The 17,483-nt window shown below is 47.2% G+C and overlaps 1 protein-coding gene across 1 annotated transcript in view; it reads left to right on the top strand.

The window, feature by feature from the left end:
* The first annotated feature begins 807 nt into the window (after nucleotides 1–807).
* The window catches only part of CHRNB3 (cholinergic receptor nicotinic beta 3 subunit), a 32,056-nt gene continuing 15,380 nt past the window's right edge, over nucleotides 808–17,483 (top strand). Inside the window, exons 1-3 of the mRNA XM_069572950.1 lie at nucleotides 808–859; nucleotides 12,958–13,109; nucleotides 14,294–14,338. Coding sequence (XP_069429051.1) covers nucleotides 808–859; nucleotides 12,958–13,109; nucleotides 14,294–14,338 — 249 coding nt within the window. The remainder of the gene's footprint in view (nucleotides 860–12,957; nucleotides 13,110–14,293; nucleotides 14,339–17,483) is intronic.

Genomic DNA, 17,483 nt, shown 5'->3' on the forward strand with positions numbered 1-17,483 from the left:
CTTAGCAACTTTCAAATATGCAGTACAGTATTATTAACTATGGCCTTCCCTGGTGGCTCAGCGGTAAAAAATTCACCTGTGATGCAGCAGAGGCGGGTTCGATCCCTGGGTCAGGAGGATCCCCTGGGGGAAGGCACGGCAACCCACTCCAGCAATTCTTGCCTGGGAAATCCCGTGGACAGAGGAGCCTGGCGGGCTGCAGTCCATAGGGTCACAAAGAGTCAGACATGACTGAGTGAGTACAGCAGCATTATTAACTATCGTCTCCATGTACAAACATCCCCAGGGTTTGTTTCATAACTGGGATCTGTAGCTTTTGACTCGTATTCACTGTTCTTAAGCTGCAAGTCCAAAACGAAAGACGATGGAGAACGTGTAGGAGAAACTTGCAGTGGCTTTCGTGTTGCGTGTCTTCATTCACGGTTTCTCCCTTTTACACAGCTCTCCAAGCATGAGCAAAACAGCACAGAGCACTCAGAGCTGTCAGCTTCACCCTTCACCCCCTCTCCATTGCCCCGTGTCTCCTGGCAGGAGAGTGAATTAATAAGTCAGGAGTTAGGACCCAGAGATAGTTCTCAGACTTACACGATCTGACAGCTGACTGGGAATCAATGAGGTGTGCTTTCAGAGACCTCAGGCTGATACCAGCCAGCTTGAGCCTGGTTTCCCCTATCCAGGTGTCCTCATCCTCTGGGTTCCACTCTGGACTTTGAAGCTCTCGTTTTCTCTTCAAAACCCCCCTTTCTGATGGAAATATCCTGTTGTTAAAGAGGAGGAAGGCATTATCTCTCTCCAGCCGACATCATAATGCTTGCGGACTTTATCCTGGTGTTCAGCGTCCTTGGTGTCACCCACTCAGGTAAGCTCAAGTTGAAGCAAATGAAAACTTGATCGTTGCTGCTGCTGATAATGTCAGGATTAAAAAATGTGATGTGTAGGTATTTTTTGGTTACTCTTTAAGATAACCTTTAAAAATGTAGCTCCAGTGAGTAATTCCATGAAGTCTCTATATTGCTAAAGAAATCATATGAATTCCATAATGTTTATACTTTTGCCATTGACTGTGTTATTCCTTTGGAATCACTATGAGCTTGGTAGGAAGATATGAAAGCAGGGGAAATGTTATCAAGTGTACTGAATGGTACTCAGAGAATTGTTAAAATATTTGGCATAGGGATTGATTATGTCAACATTTTAGTATCGTATTTATTAACAATCACTATAGCTGTGCATAGATGCTTATTGTCCAAGATATTGTGCAGATATAGAAGTACGTTCATACATTTGTGTGTGGAGGTATATTTAGTATGTTTTTACATCACAGTTAAGCAGATGTCCGTGAAGCTGTGCAAGTTTTCTGTGACTATCATCCGCCAGAAAATAAAGGCATTTTTAATAAAGAATGAGGACAAATAAAGGAGACAGAGGGCATGAAAGGAAAGTGGGAGAAAGTAACTGGGAAGCTTAGGGAACAGTGGTCACCGTCATCTGCCAGCTTTCTGAGTGTGGGAATCATTTCACTTTTCCTGGGACTTAAGAACAGAAAGCTCTTCCCCTGACACCAGATTCCATACAGAGCCAGGAGACAGATGGAGAGAAAACAGTGTAGTTCCTGTAGCAATTTGTATTTATTTGTCACTAGGGTTTTGGCCATGTATGAGTATTGTCATTTTCAGATGGAGAACCAGAGGCACTGAGATCGACTTGCCCAAGTCCTGAAATAACTCTTGGATTTAAAATCCTGTGACTCACACACACACCTGAACATTATTATATCTTCAAAAACGTAGCCTGTGCTCACACCTGGGGCTCAAAAACACACAGAGTCATTTCTAAGTGCAGAGAGCACTGAATCCAGTTTGAAATATCACTAAATTTGATTTCTTCAAAGTCTTTTTTTATTGAAGTATAGTTGATTTACAGTGCTGGGTCAGTCTCTGCTGTACAGCAAAGGGACTTGGTTATACAAATACATATGTTTTTTAAAGTGGTTTTTTCCCGTTATTTTTAATCCCAAGAGACTGGATATAGGTCCCTGTGCAGTTCAGTAGGACCTCGTTGTCTGTCCATTCTAAATAGTTTGCAGCTACTGGTCCTAAACTTGCAGTGCCCCCTGCCAATCATAAAAATAATAATAAACTTCTGTGTGTTTTAGCATGCAATTAATCATAAACATAATCAGCGTCTATGCAATTCATGTCTGGTGTTTCTCTGCCTTAGTTACTAGAGCATCCGATTTCCCATGCAGGAATTGATTCCCAGCACTCTTTCCGCAGAGAAGCCATCTCCTGGGTCAGCAGGGCTGGTTAGCATAAACCCTCAGGCTCACCCTCAGCAGGCTCTCCCACGCCTGCTGCTCTGCACGCAGTGACAGCTGCATAAGACAGTTGGAATCGGACGAGAGCCTGGCCCCCGGCTTTCCTACGTGTGCTGCGGGAGTCTGGAAATGTGTGCCTAGCTGTATGCACCTGTCACGGATCCGTAACAAGTCCACGTAGTCGCCTGTGGTCACTCTGCGGTTTGTGAGCGTTTCTAGATCCGCTGGAGAGTCTCTTTCTATTTCTAGATCCGTGCCACCTTTCCTTAAGTTTACTTCTCTGCTCATCGTAAAGAAAACTGTTTCCCTTTCTCACACAAAGCTACCTTTTTCCAACGGCAAGGCACAAGCCCTCATTTCTGTTTTCCTGGTCTTGGTGGAAGGATTGCTGTCTACGGCCACACTTTTGTCAACTCCAGAAATAGGGACAGAATCTTATTCCCCTTCCCATCACTCTTAACTCAAGATGACGTGAGTTATTCATTAAAAAAATATTTACTGAAGGTCTACCGTATCCTAGGAATTGTTCCAGGGTGGGGGATGCATGGAGGAATGGTTGTTCTGAGAAGCTCTCATGCTAGCAAAAAGCCATCAAATATTTATTATTTGAGTCCCTCCTGAGGGCTAGCTATACATATTGGCAGAAGAGGCTATTTGTGGGAATAAATTTTTTTTTTGGATGAGGTAGTGATAATGAATGAAAGGCAAAACCAAAATACACCAAAAGGTGTCAAACAAAGTATATACCTCTCTCAACAATACTTGCTGAGATCTGAAATTCTTCAGTTATCTGTTTTCTCTCCTAGCTGAGAATAAACAGGGGTGGCATTTTCAGTAAAATCATAAATAATCATGGGAAGTTTCACCTATTAAGTTTGAAGTAGGGTTCATTTATATTATATGTTACAGGTGTACAATATGGTGACTCTCAACTTTTTAATTATTTTATTTGTTTGCTTATTTTTGGCCGTGCTGGATCTTCATTGCTGGGCTCTTCTCTAGTTGCGGCGAGCAGGGCCTCCTCCTCGGTATGGTGCTCGGGCTTCTCACTGAGGTGGCTTCTCTTGTTGGGGTTCCCAGGCTCTAGAGCACAGGCTCAGTAGTTGTGGGCTTAGAGGCATGTGGGATCTTCCTGGATCAGGGCTTGAACCCACCTCTCCTACCTTGGCAGGTAGAGTCTTCACCACTGAGCCCCCACTCACTCATGTCCGACTTTTTGCAACCCCATGAATTGCAGCACGCCAGGCCTCCCTGTCCATCACTAACTCCGGGAGTTTACTCAAACTCACGTCCATCGAGTCGGTGATGCCATCCAGCCATCTCATCCTCTGTCGTCCCCTTCTCCTCCTGCCCTCAATCCCTCCCAGCATCAGGGTGAGCCCCCAGGGAAGTCCTGATTCACAATTTTTAAAGGTGATACTCCCTTTATGTTGTTGTTCAGTTGCAAAGTCATGTCTGACTCTTTGCAACCCTGTGGACTGTAGCCCTGTCCATGGGATTCTCTAGGCAAGAATACTGGAGTGTGTTGCCATTTCCTTCTCCAGGGGATCTTCCCAACCCAGGGATAAAAATCTACATCTCCTGCATAGGCAGGTGGATTCTTTACCACTAAGCCACCAGGAAAGCCACACTTCCTCCATAGTTACTCTAAGGTATTCACTATATTCTCTGTGCTGTACACATGTCCTCGCAGCTTACTTTATACCTAATGGCTTATTCATCTTTATCCCCTGCCTTGTATTACCCTCCCCTGTCCGCACTGGTAACCACTGGTTTGTTCTTTTTACCTGAGAGTCTGCTTCTTTTCAGTTATATTCACTACTTTGTCATCTTTTTATCATCTATTAAGTTTTATCAGTTATTCGTATTTCAGTGTGAGAGAGTTTGTCAAAATTTTGATGAAAGTGATTATTGATGTGCGGGTGAGGAGGGCGCAGAGTCTGAGCCTCCAAAGAAAGGAGAGGAAACAGTCCTGAGGAATAAAGAGAGCAGAGCCTCAAGTCCTAGGTTCCAAAGAAAAATTGGTCTCAAGCTGGTTCTGGGCAGCCAATCCAAATCTGTCTCGATTCCACCCTCTGGTGTGGAGAGAGCCCTAAGCTTATCACAGCCAGCACCCGGTCCCGGGGTAGCTTAAGTTACCTTTACCTGGATCCCTTCTCCGCTGCAGCCAGGGTTGAAGGCCTGTTCTCCAATCAAGGGTGCAGCTTACACGCCGGCTCTTTTTGTATTTTGGGGAACAGCAGATATTGGCAGTAAGTGGTCTCGTTTATGGCTGTTTCACGGATGTCAAGACCCTGGAGGCACAGAGCGTGTGGGTGGCTGCACTTTCCCCGTCATCTACGGCCCTGCTTTCACGGCCTGGAATCCGGAGCAGACTCTCGTCTCTGAGTCTGAATTCGGGGCCTCTCCATGTGGATAAATATTTATTAGATTCTTCATTCTATTGAGTGATGAGTTTGGCAAGAGGCTCGGTGGCCTGAGCCGAGGGCAGTGAGCCCTCCTGCAGCACGGCCCCTAGCCAGTTTCAAGAGGAGGATGCCGCTAGGATCAGGCAGGGCGTTGCAGCCCTGTCTGTCTGTCTGTCTGTCCTCCACATTGCTCTCAGGTGCACTCTGGTTCTTCCTTTTTTTTTTTTTTTTTTTTGGCCCTTTGCCTGCGGGGCTGCTTATATGGTCCCAGGGGAAAGATTTTGACAAAGAAAACTGAGGCAAAACGGTTAAGTAGAAATGGGAGTTCCCTAGCAGTGCAGTGGTTAAGACTGTGCTTTCACAGCTGAGGCCAAGGGTTCAGTCCCTGGCCAGAGAACTAAAATCCCACAAGCCACATGGCAGGCAAAAAAAAAAAAAGACTAAGAAAAAGAGAAGAAAGGGAGAGAAACAAGTTCCAGGGGGAAGCAAAATTTCTTTTTCACCAAAAGAGATGGTGAAAAGCATTTCTAACAGGCAGCACGCACTCTCTAAAGATGTATGTGTGCATTAGACAGTGTGAATGTGTGTGTATGTTGGGGAGGCTACAGGGAAACGTGGGGAGACCCTTGTCCAGTCTGAAGCAGGATAGCTCTGTTCTGTGACTGTAAAGCGCTGGGCATCCCCTTCCTCAGAGAGTGACCTCAGAGCAGCACCCGTCCAAGAAGCCCACCCCTGCCCCCCAAAACCCACAGCAAAGCAGCCTGCTGGATGCCCCCTGCTGCAGAGGAGGTTGGGGGGCAGGTTACAGAACACTCTCAGCAGGGTCGAGTGTCTCCCCAAGACCGCACAAACCCCACCCGGGACCTGGTTTAAGAACACCATGCTCCCCAAAGATACACAACTTGAAACAACAGTTTGGAAAATACAGTGCTACCCCCACAGCAACAAAAATAGCAGCAACATTGAGTGTGCATTCACAGACGTGAACTGCTGGAGCAGATTTTCTGTGGCAGGGAGACACGCTGAAGGGAACAGTCTTTGCCTCCTTAATCCGTGAAGAACTTCATGAGCCAGTGGAAAGGATGGCAAGCTGGGAGTCAGAAGACCACAGCGCCCCTCATTCTGTGGGTGGCCCCTCCCAGTTCTCCTGCGTCTTCACCTGTAAAGTGAGGGGCTTACGTGTCTGAAAGTCCTTTCCAGCTCTACTGTCTTCATGTCTTTATCATTCCTCTTTCTCTCCTCTTTAATTAATGCTGAAATGCTCTCCCATCCCTCCCCGCAGGAAGCTGACTCTGGGGAACGAAACCCCCATAGCAGAGCGGGGAGGAGCCTCACTCATCTTCCAAGAGCAGTTTTCTGACTTGTCAGTGAATCACTGAGATGTAACTTAGAAGAGTGGTCTTATCTAATGAGTTTGAAATATAAGTCCATTTGCAAAAATCTGGTTTACACACAACTTCTCAGGAATCTGTTTCTTTCTTAAATTTGTTTTTTAAGTGTTATGGAAGTATAGTTGATTTACAGTGTTGTGCTAATTTCTGCTGCATAACAAAGGGATTCAATTATACATGTATATATTCTTTTCCATTTTCTTCTCCATTATGGTTTAATCATAGGATATTGAAATAGGTCCCTGTGCTATACAGTGGGACTGTGTTGTTAAATTAATTGATTAATTAATTTGGCTGCATTGGGTCTTAGTTGGGGCCCAGGGGACCTTCTTTGCTGCACGTGGGATTTTTCACTGGGCCGTGTGAGGTCCCCTAGCTGTGGCACGCAGGCTTTTCTCGGTTGTGGTGCATGGGCTCCCGAGCACGAGGCCTCCGTAGTTGCTGTGTGAAGCTTTAGTTTCCCTGACCAGGGATCAAACCCACGTTCCCTGCATTGGAAGGCAGACTCGTAACCACTGGACCGCCAGGGAGGTCCCTATCCATCTTATACATCACAGTTGGCATCTGCTAATCCCACCCTCCCAGTCCTTCCCTCCCCGACCCCCTACCTTGGCAACCACTAAGCTCTTCTCTATGTCTGTGAGTCTGTCTCTGTTTCATAAATAAGTCCGTTTGTGTTGTATATTAGAAGGAATCCATTTATTTCTTGAGACCACTCATCCTGGAAATCCTGAGAACATCTGTGGTTTTACATCTTCTGGAGCCACGAGCTGGTCCCGTGCTCCGACCCCTCAAGAAAATTATAGCCTTCTGTGCATTTATTCATTCATTTGCTCATTCCCTAGAATCAGCTCATGTTTACTGAGGCCCTAGCCTTGAAGAATCAACATGGAAGTACTTGCCCTGCCTCATAACATCCTATTTTATAAGAACAAACCAGAAACATTTCCAGGCCTGTCCTCTACATCTGCTTCAATAACATCGATGACTTCAGTTTCTATTTGGGGAAGATACTAGGCAGAAAGCATCCAACCTTTGGCCTTTGTCTTCTCTTTATTGGTAAGGTCTGTTTTGGTCAAGACCCTTTTGTACTAGTCAGCTCAGGCCACCATAACAAAATACCACAGACTGGGTGCTTGAAACAAACTTCTTTTCTCACTGTCCTGGAGACTAGAAATCCATGAGCAAGGTGCCAGCAAGCTTGGTGTCTGGTGAGAGCGCCCTCCTGGCTGTAAACAGCTGCCTCTGGCTGTGTCCCCACATGACCTCCCCACTGTGCTACCCGGAGGAGAGTCCAGGGGTCCCCTCCTCTTCTTATGCGGACCCCAACCCTGTCGGACTAGGGCCCCACCCCTATAACCAGACTTAGCCTTTATTACCTCTTGTTAGGTCCTGTCTTCAAATGCTGGCTTCCCTGGTGGCTCAGCGGTAAAGAACCCACCTGCCAATGCAGGAGCTGCAGATGTGGGTTCATTCCCTGGGCTGGGAGGATTCCATGGAGGAGGGCATGGCAACCCTCTCCAGGATTCTTGCCTGGAGAATCCCATGGACAGAGGAGCCTGGCGGGCTATAGCCAGTAGGTTCACAATGAGTCAGACATGACTGAAGCAACTTGGCGCACACACATGTCTCCAAATGCAGTCACGCTGGGGGTTTGGGCTTCAACATATGGATTTTACAGGACAAACATCCAGCCCGTAAGAGGCAGGACAGAATTACACCTTTTCCTCCTCAACTCAGAGGAGCTGAGCTTCTGACGTGGGTCACAGAATCAGAACCCACACAGTCCTGAGAGCACGTCTGCTCGCTTCCCTCTGGAAGCTGGTGAAGAGCAGGGTCCAGCCGTCCTCTCAGAGCGAGTGGGCTTGGGGGCCACAGGGGCTGGGGAAGATCAGGTCACAGTCTTAGGAGACCCTTCCCAGCACGCAGCTCCCACTGCCTGCAAACTGACAGGTTATCCTGCCAGGAAGGAAGTTCCGCGGCCCAGTCTCTGCCTTTCTTAGGATGCTTCTCACACGTCCCAAACCATGATGACGTAAGGCCATTCCAGCCAAGAAGCCCATACGGTATGCATGAGTGGTGCGTGTTGTGTGTGTGCGGTGGGTGTTTTGTGTGTGTTGTGTGTGATGGATGTGGCGTGTGTGTTGTGTGTAGTGTTCGTGGTGGGTATGCTGTGGGTATGGTGGGTATATGTGTGGTATGTGGTGCCTGGTGTGTTGCGGTATGTGTGGTGTGTATGTGGTGTGTTTATATGTGTTGTATGTGTGGTGTGTGTCTGGTATGTGTTGTGTATAGTGGGTGTGTGGTAGGTATGTGTGTGGTACGTGTGATATGTGTATTGTGTGGTGTGCAGTGTGTGTGTGGTGTATATGATGTGTGTATGTGGTGTGTGTGGTATATGTATAGGTGTTATGTGGTGTGTGTGTGTGGTGTATATGTTGTATGTGTGATGTGTGTGGTGTGTGTGGTGTGTGTGTGGTGTATATATGATGTGTGTATGGTGTGTGTGATGTGTGTGGTGTGTGTGTGGTGTGCGGTGTGTGTGTGATGTGTGTGGTGTGTGTGGTGTGCGGTCTGTGTGTGGTGTGTATTCAATGTGCATGTGTGGTGTGTGTGGTGGATATGATGTGTGGTGTGTATGTGGTGTGTATGGTGTGCAGTGTGTGCAGTGTGTATGTGATGTGCATGTGTGTGCAGTGGATATGATGTGTGTGTGGTGTGTGTGTGGTGTGTGTGATGTGTGTGGTGTGCATGTGGTGTGTATGTGATGTGTGTGTGTGGTGTGTGTGGTATGTGTGTGGTGTGTATGTGATGTATGTGGTGTGCGGTGTGTGTGTGGTGTGTGTGATGTGTGTGGTGTGCATGTGGTGTGTATGTGATGTGTGTGTGTGGTATGTGTGTGGTGTGTATATGATGTATGTGGTGTGCGGTGTGTGTGTGATGTGTGCGTGTGGTGTGTGTGGTGCGCAGTGTGTATGTGGTGGATATGATGTGTGTGTGGTGTGTGTGTGGTGTGTGTGATGTGTGTGGTGTGCATGTGGTGTGTATGTGATGTGTGTGTGTGGTGTGTGTGGTATGTGTGTGGTATGTATGTGATGTATGTGGTGTGCGGTGTGTGTGTGATGTGTGCGTGTGGTGTGTGTGGTGCGCAGTGTGTGTGTGGTGGATATGATGTGTGTGTGGTGTGTGTGTGGTGTGTATGTGATGTGTGTGTGTGGTGTGTATGTGATGTGTGTGTGTGGTATGTGTGATGTGTGTGTGGTGTGTATGTGATGTATGTGTGGTGTGTATGGTGTGTGTGATGTGTGTGGTGTGTGTGATGTGTGTGATGTGTGTGTGGTATGTGATGTGTGTGTGGTGTGCGTAATGTGTGTGTGTGGTGTGTGGTATGTATGTGGTGTGTGTGGTGTGTGGTATGTATGTGATGTGTGTGTGGTGTATGTGATGTGTGTGTGTGTGGTGTATATGTGATGTGTGTGTGATGTGTGTGTGGTGTGTATGTGATGTGTGTGTGGTGTATGTGATGTATGTGTGGTGTGTATGTGATGTGTGTGTGGTGTGTGTGGTGTGTGTGGTGTGTGTGGTGTGCAGTGTGTATGTGGTATGTGTGGTGTGCAGTGTGTATGTGGTGTGTGTGGTGTGTGTGATGTGTGTGATGTGTGTGATGTGTGTGTGTGATGTGTGTGTGGTGTGTGTGGTGAGTATGTGGTATGTATGTGATGTGTGTGGTGTGTGTGTGTGGTGTGTGTGGTGTGTATGTGATGTGCGTGTGTGGTGGATATGATGTGTGTGTGGTGTGTGTGTGGTGTGCGGTGTGTGTGTGGTGTGTATTGTGTGTTTGATGTGTATGTGATGTGTATGTGTGGTGTGCGGTGTGTGTGTGGTGTGTGTGGTGTGCAGTGTGTATGTGGTGTGTGTGGTGTGTGTGATGTGTGTGATGTGTGTGTGATGTGTGTATGTGATGTGTGTGTGGTGTGTGTGGTGTGTATGTGATGTGCGGGTGGTGTATGTGTGGTGTGTGTGGTGTGTGTGTGGTGTGTGTGTGGTGTGTGTGTGTGGTGTGTGTGGTATGTGATGTGCATGTGTGGTGGATATGATGTGTGTGTGGTGTGTGTGTGGTGTGCGGTGTGCGGTGTGTGTGTGGTGTGTATGGTGTGTGTGGTGTGTATGTGATGTGTATGTGATGTGTATGTGTGGTGTGCGGTGTGTGTGTGGTGTGCGGTGTGGTGTGGTGTGAATGTGATGTGTGCGTATATGATGTGTGTATGTGGTGTGTATGTGATGTGTGTGTGGTGTGTGTGATGTGTTTGGTGTGTGTGTAGTGTGTATGTGGTGTGTGTGTGCGGTGTGTGTGTGGTGTGTATGTGATGTGGGGGGGGGGGTGTCCGAGGCCCTGGGGATGAGGGGCGAGGCCCGGATGGGAGCGGGTAGGCGCCCTGTAGGGCCTGGGAGGCCATGGTAAGAACTGGGCTGTTTTTCCTCAAGTTTGATGGGAAACCACGGGGAGGATTTGAGCAGGAAGCTGACAAGATCCTCCCCGGCTTTTAAGCGATGATCCAGCCGCTGGGCGGAAAATGGACTGTGAAGGGGTGAGCGCAGCAATTAGCGGGCAGCGCACGGATCCACCGGGGCGGTGATGGGGGTCTGAGGTCAGGGCGGCGCCCGCGGAGGAGCTGGGAGCCATCAGAGCTGCCTGGTGTTTGGAAGGAAACTAAGCCCGGTTGTCCGGTAGGGAATTCGTAAAGGGCAGCCTCCTCTCTCAGAAGGCTTCAGGAAATTTCGATCTCTATTTCTCCTCTGCCCACATTTCCAGGAAGGCTTTAGGGCCTGGTCGGAGGCCTGTCCTGGCCACCGCCCGCTGACCTGCTCTTCAGTGCAGTTCTGCTGGCTAAGAATAGATGAAGTATCCAAGTTTAAGACTGGTTAGCCCTTTGAGTGTCTGTGGGTGTGCTCAGCTGTGTCTGACTCTTTGCAAACCCATGGGCTGTAGCCCACCAGGCTTCTATCTATGTCCTTGGGATTTCCCAGGCAAGAAAGAGTACTGGAGCAGGTTGCCATTTCCTTCTCCAGGAGATCTTTCCCGACCCAGGGATCAAACTCACGTCTCCTGCATTGCAGGTGGATTTTTTTTTTTTTCACCACTGAGCCACCAGGAAAGCCCAGCCCTTTGAGTTAGTAAGCGCAAATGTAAGGTCGCACCTCCGCCACTCAGATGCATCTTCATCAGCTTTCTGGCACAGAACAGAGAGGGTGTGGCACCCAGAGCATCAGCCCCATTATCCACACCCTGCTCACCCCGTGAGGATGTTGCCAGCTACGCTGAGAATCACCACTCCCCAGTGAAGTGGAGGTCCCACACATCTATGGGGAATGAATGTGACTTTGCTTTTCTTCCAACAAAGAATCTCATGGTTTTCATTGATCAAATGTAGGGGTGTGTCTTGCACGTGACCTTGCCCATCATGTGTGTGCCTCTCAGTGGCAAGAGAAGGTTTTCTACGGGAAAGCAGAGGGTGTGGAATGAGTCACTGTAGGATTGAAGAGCATCCTGGAGAGAGGAAGGGGAGCATAGTTTAAACAACAAGGAGGGACGTGCCTGGTGGTCCAGTGGTTACGACTGAGATTCTAATGCAGGGGGGACAAGTTTGATTCCAGGTCAGGGGACTAAGATCCTGCACATGCTGGTGCAGCCATAATTAATTAATTTTTTAAATCTTTTAAATTAAAAAATATGTATAAAACAATGAAAATCTTCCTGGTTTGAAATTGGATAGCACAGCCCTGAAAAGAAACAAAACTGACCTCGAGAACAAGTTCCTAAACCATTTCTTCAGTTTGAGAGTTAAAGCTTGAAACTAGGACTTTCGAACATTTAGGGGCAGAGAAGAGTTGTCAGAAGCTGGTTGTCGTAAGGGAGGTCTTGCGCAGGAGGAAGGGACAGAGCAGACAGGCCACGTGGTGGCTGTTCTGTGACCACAGGCTGGGTGCATGGGAAATGGGCCTGGCCACTCCCTCCATTGGCTCATTCATTAGACAGATACACGGTGAGCTCCTGGTGTGGCCGAGCACTGTGCTATGTGCTGGATGAACATCATCAAACAACGTGGACCCCGTGGGGAGGACAGACAAAGACAAACATAGACAGATTTCGAAAGGGACATGGAGAGGCCAGGCCAGGTGTGGTGGTGGGCGGTGCATGCAGGCAGAGACCGCAATCCTCAGGAGGTGAGGCAGGACAAGGCGGGCACTGTGGGTGATCCTTCGGGGGTCAAGTGATGACCTCATGATGGGAAAGTCCTATGAGAAAATAAAGCTCTGGGTAAAGTACAGAGTCTGCATGCATGCTAAATCACTTCAGTCATGTCCAACCGTTTGCGACCCCATGGACTGTAGCCCACCAGGCTTCTCTGTCTATGGGGATTCTTCAGGCAAGAATACTGGAGTGGTTTGCCATGGTCTCCTCCAGGGAAAAGTATAGAGCCTACCTTTATTTCTTATTTCTTCCAGTTTTATTGAGATGTAATCAACATATAGCCTTGTGTAAATTTAGGACATACAGCATATTGATTCAATTTCATATCCATCATGGAAGGATGACCACAGGATGGTTGGTGAAGATCCACGGTCTCAGACAGGGACCACACTAAAGAAACAAGGAGAGTATTTACGTGCAGTTGGGGAGGGAGCTGAGGTGGAATAGGAGAATGTTAACTGAAGCTCAGGAGCCTTAGTCCTGCCTCGCTGAATCAGGCTGTCTAGAAAACACGACGGTCCAGTTCGGGGATGTGGGGTCAGCTGTCCCGCCTCCCTGGTTAATTCGGGTCCCCTCCTGTTCATCCAGCCGCTGTGGGATTCAGGTCCATAGCTGAAGAAGAAGATGCACTGCTCAGACACTTATTCCAAGATTACCAGAAATGGGTTCGCCCCGTATTACACTCAAACGACACCATAAAAGTCTACTTTGGATTGAAAATCTCTCAGCTGGTGGATGTGGTGAGTAATCCCCGGCCCTCAGCTGAAAAGAACATGCATTCCTTCACCCGCTGTCAAGGCTAAGATTTGATTTTGTTTTCTTTCCCCGTGTCTGCCATTTCAGTTTTAAAAATAACTCAGCATGAGAGAAAACCAGCCCCGGGAAGCCAGTGAGATGACCCGAGGACAGAATGTCATTTTCATGGCGACACTGTTGTAGGGGGAGGGGGGACTTCTTGCTGAAGGGAGGTGGGCCGTGGTTAGGAGGGCATCTCTCTGATGGGTTTACTGGAGCTGCCAAGGTGAAGAGCAGACAGGGCTGAGCCCGGGGCTGACTCAGTGTCCCCTGAGCCAAGCCAAGGTGGGCAGGGGTCGGAGCAGAGAGAGCCGTGGTGACAGCCCCGGGGACAGTCCCTGGGTGACCCCATTCCCTCCTGGATCCCCTGGGGAGCCCAGACCTTTCCCTGACACACCCTGTACCTTAATTTTCCTATTAAGTTCACATTTCTGCCATGAGGTTCCTGGGGAAATCCGTGAACTTTGATAACCCAAATTCTGCAAAACCATGCTACTGCAGTCCCCAAAGTCCCAGAACAGTCTTCCCCCATTGGCCTTATCCACTCATCATCACCCCCCCTCAACTGACTCAGAGCCCAAGATTCCGTCTAGAAAATCACACAAGGCCCACCTCCCATTTAGCTAGTATTTCATTCTACTTCACCCCCTTACTGTGCCTTTGGCTATGCAGTTTATACAAATATCACCACAAGGAACTGCTACTTGCTCTCATTATTATTTTCATTTTAAACAAAATATGCCTAATATTGTAGGGTCCCAATGCTGTTGGATTTCCCTGGTGGCTCAGATGGTAAAGAATCTACCTTGTAATGCAGGAGACCTGGGTTCAATTCCTGGGCGCTAAGATTCCCTGGAGAAGGGAATGGCAACCCACTCCAGTATCCTTGGCTGGGATATCCCATGGACAGGGGAGCCTGGCAGGCTATAGTCCAGGGGGGTTGCAAAGAGTCAGACACAACTGAGTGACTAACACTCACTCAATGCCATTTAACTGTTCTTAAGTTGAGAATCCTTGCCACTTTGGACTGCTCAAAACTAAGATTTCAAGAAGTCTCTGTGACAAAAAAAGAAGAAAAAAATCCAATACACATTTTCACTTAATTTGAATTTAATTTTCCTTTTCTTAGGATGAAAAGAATCAGCTGATGACGACAAACGTGTGGCTCAAACAGGTAACTGTCAGTCCAAGGACTGTGCCTCCTGTCTAATTGTCATCATTCTTTTCCACTAAGAAAGGTTCCCATGGAAAAATAATTATTTTAAAGAGTGCATTGAGTTCTTCAGGGAGACATTTGGGAGTGTTTGGGGAAGGGTTTCTTCTTTTTTTATTTTCTTCCACGCAAGTCGGAGGTCAGTCTGGAAGCCCGTAGGCGCTGTCTTCTTGCTCTGTCTTCTTGCTCCTGGAGGGGGTCTCTGAGCAGGCAGGTGGGCAGGTGACCTTGGCTGTGAGTCTCAGGCACGGGTCCCTGGGCTCCTTGGAGAAAAGGGGGCCGAGTTCCAGAGTGCAACTCACCCCACTGAAGCTAAGACAACCGGATAAGAAAATCAGTGATGGTAATTCCCTTTCCTCCCCCAGTCCTCCCTAGGATATTGCCCCTCCCCTAATGCTCTTTTCTAGAAAGAGAAAAAGGGATCACAGAGGCCCCCACTATCAACCTAAGAACGAGGTGAAGCCCAGGTCAAGACGCTGAATCCACAAAAGCCCAGGAATGATGTTCGGCTCTTGGCCTGACCACAGCCTGCCTCCTGCTCTTTCTAGAGTTGCCGGGAAACGGTTACCCTTCAAATGATACCTGTGTCGTGTAAAGGAGAGAATATTGGCACTTCTTTGACAGGAAATGAAAAGGTTGATTTACTTACTTTTTTGGTTTTGTTAGCAATTACTTTTTTTTTTCCTTTTTTTACCACATATCCAGATATTACCTAATCTCTCAGAGATTTAAAATCTAGGTATGTTAGCTATCTCACTTGATTTTAACATATGTACATAACATTCTTCACTTGTTTATGTTGAAATGAGTTAGTTATCTGTTCCAGTTTAGTGCATGCTCATGCAGGTCTTCCTGCTAATGGTCTATAAGGAACAATGGATAAAAGACTAAGGAGATTTTCTGGGCCTCATCTGGGGTCATCAGATTTCATCCACTCAAAGGTTTTGATCAGATTTGGGTGATTAGTATAAATTTTGCTAGTTTCTAGTTCTCTGATGCTTTACTTGGTAGATATGTTAGCGTATTATGAAATGGATCAGCATATTATTTTACTTGTAAATAAAAACGTTCAGGAGAAAATAATAAGCTGGGGATGTAGGTATGAAAATACAATTTAAATAAATAGGGACTTCCCTGGCTATCCAGTGGTTAAGATTCCAAGCTTCTGAGGCAGGGGTCATGGGTTCAATCCTTGAGTAGGGAACTAACAACCCACACGCAGCCTGAGATGGCCAAATTTTTTTTTAAATGTAAAAATAGTAATAATTTTTAAAAATAAAATGAATAAATGTATTTTTCAATATACAGTCCTTGGGACTTATCCCACTTTTGCACTTTAGAGGCTGTGGAGTTTGAAGGTATTTTGAGTTCATAAAAGTCAGTAAGAAGCCCTGGATTTGCACTTTCACAGAAGAGAAGAAAAATTCTTTGTTGAAGTGTAAATAAGCTTAGGATGTTGGCAAAAATAAAACAGACTCTCACTCCATACACACCTCCTCCAGCTGCCCCTTGAGGTTACAGCCTTACACATAACACAGCAGTTGATGAGCCTTGGCCTTTGAGGTGTAGGAACTTCTCACTTTCCTGAGATTTTGGAAACAAGAAGTCGTTTCAGACGAAGAGAACAAGATTAGACATGAAGGGAAGAAACTGTCTTCCTCGGGCTTCAGCTGTACTTTGGAAATGACCTCCAGCAAAGCGAGGCCCCTGGAATCGCGGTCTGGTGAGCACCTCCAGGGCAAGACAGAACTGACACCTAAAAATCCCCGAACAGAGTGAGAGAAATCTACAGGGAGAGGGAGAGAGTGCCTAGCTGACATTTAGGAAAGCCTGCTGGGAACTTGGGTTCACATGTCATAGAAGTAACAGGGGTTACATGATTTCACTGCATTAATTTGCAGTGGGTTGTCATAGCTCTTATCCATTTACATTTCTGAACCTCTCTAAATTAGCAAAGTGGGTATCATTATGCCTGTTACCAGGGACAGAAGAGTCTGCTTCATCTGGCTAGAACCAGCTTTCCCCAGCTGGAGCCTTGTCTGCACATCTAGCCCCGTGCAAAACATCCAGCCCTATTTCTAAATTAGAGGAATATTCAGAGTAGGAGAAACCACTGAGAACATGATGGCGCTATGAACCCACTCACACAGATTGAGTTTGGAGTGGGAATGTCACAATAGGTATTAGCCAACAAGGGCTATGTCATGGTACAAACAGTGTGGGAGCAAAAAAGATGGGAGAATCTCTGGCCTGGTGGCAGGCAGGGAGGGCTGCATGGAAGAGGAGGCATTGGAGCTCCACCACGACGTTACTTATATACTTTCTTTTTTATGTTTTAGCTTTTTAAGTGTAAAAGAGTAAAGGAAAGGACTAAACGAAACAGATGGGAAAAGAAGATAAAACTGACATTTAAAAAAACTAGCGCTAGTGTTTACATAGACCTCAGTTTCAGAGCAGCCAACGACAATGTTAGGATTTATTGAGCATCTGTTAAGTGCCCAGTCTATTACACGTGTCATGGGAATGAATGCTTTCAATTTTCACAGCCACCTTCCAAGGTCTGTTATGATTCCCACTTTGCAGACGAAAAGACTGAAGATTGGAGGACTGGAGTGACTTGTCTCAGGCGACACATTAGTAAGTGCAGTCTGGTGTAAAGAAATCATTTTCCTCCTCAGACTAGAGGAGCTGCTGGGAGACACCCGGCCGTCCTTTCGGGGCTCTCCCTGTAAAGTCTAGCTCCTAATCCTGGCCTTCTAAGGCTTTGGTTCCTTAACCTCTGGGACCTCTCATGAAGCTGTTCTAGAAAGGCATTTAGGAGAGAATGAGGCTGGGAGTCACTCCATTGATTCCACAGGGCTTATTGAGCACCTACTAAGGGTCAGGCAATCTGCTAGATTCAGGATGTACAAGGCGTAAGACACAACCCTGCCTTCAAGGAGAGGATCTGGTGTTAGTTGTGTAAAAATAACCTCTGTAATATGATAGACACCATAAGTAACGTATATACATAAGACACTGAGTCATTACAATTGTGACAGTGAAATGGGGGACGAATCATGGAGGGCTTCCAAGGGGAGGAGACATTTTGGTGGGGTCTTGCAGG

Source organism: Ovis canadensis, chromosome 26, assembly GCF_042477335.2.
Source record: "Ovis canadensis isolate MfBH-ARS-UI-01 breed Bighorn chromosome 26, ARS-UI_OviCan_v2, whole genome shotgun sequence".
In the NCBI taxonomy this organism is placed as follows: domain Eukaryota; kingdom Metazoa; phylum Chordata; class Mammalia; order Artiodactyla; family Bovidae; genus Ovis; species Ovis canadensis.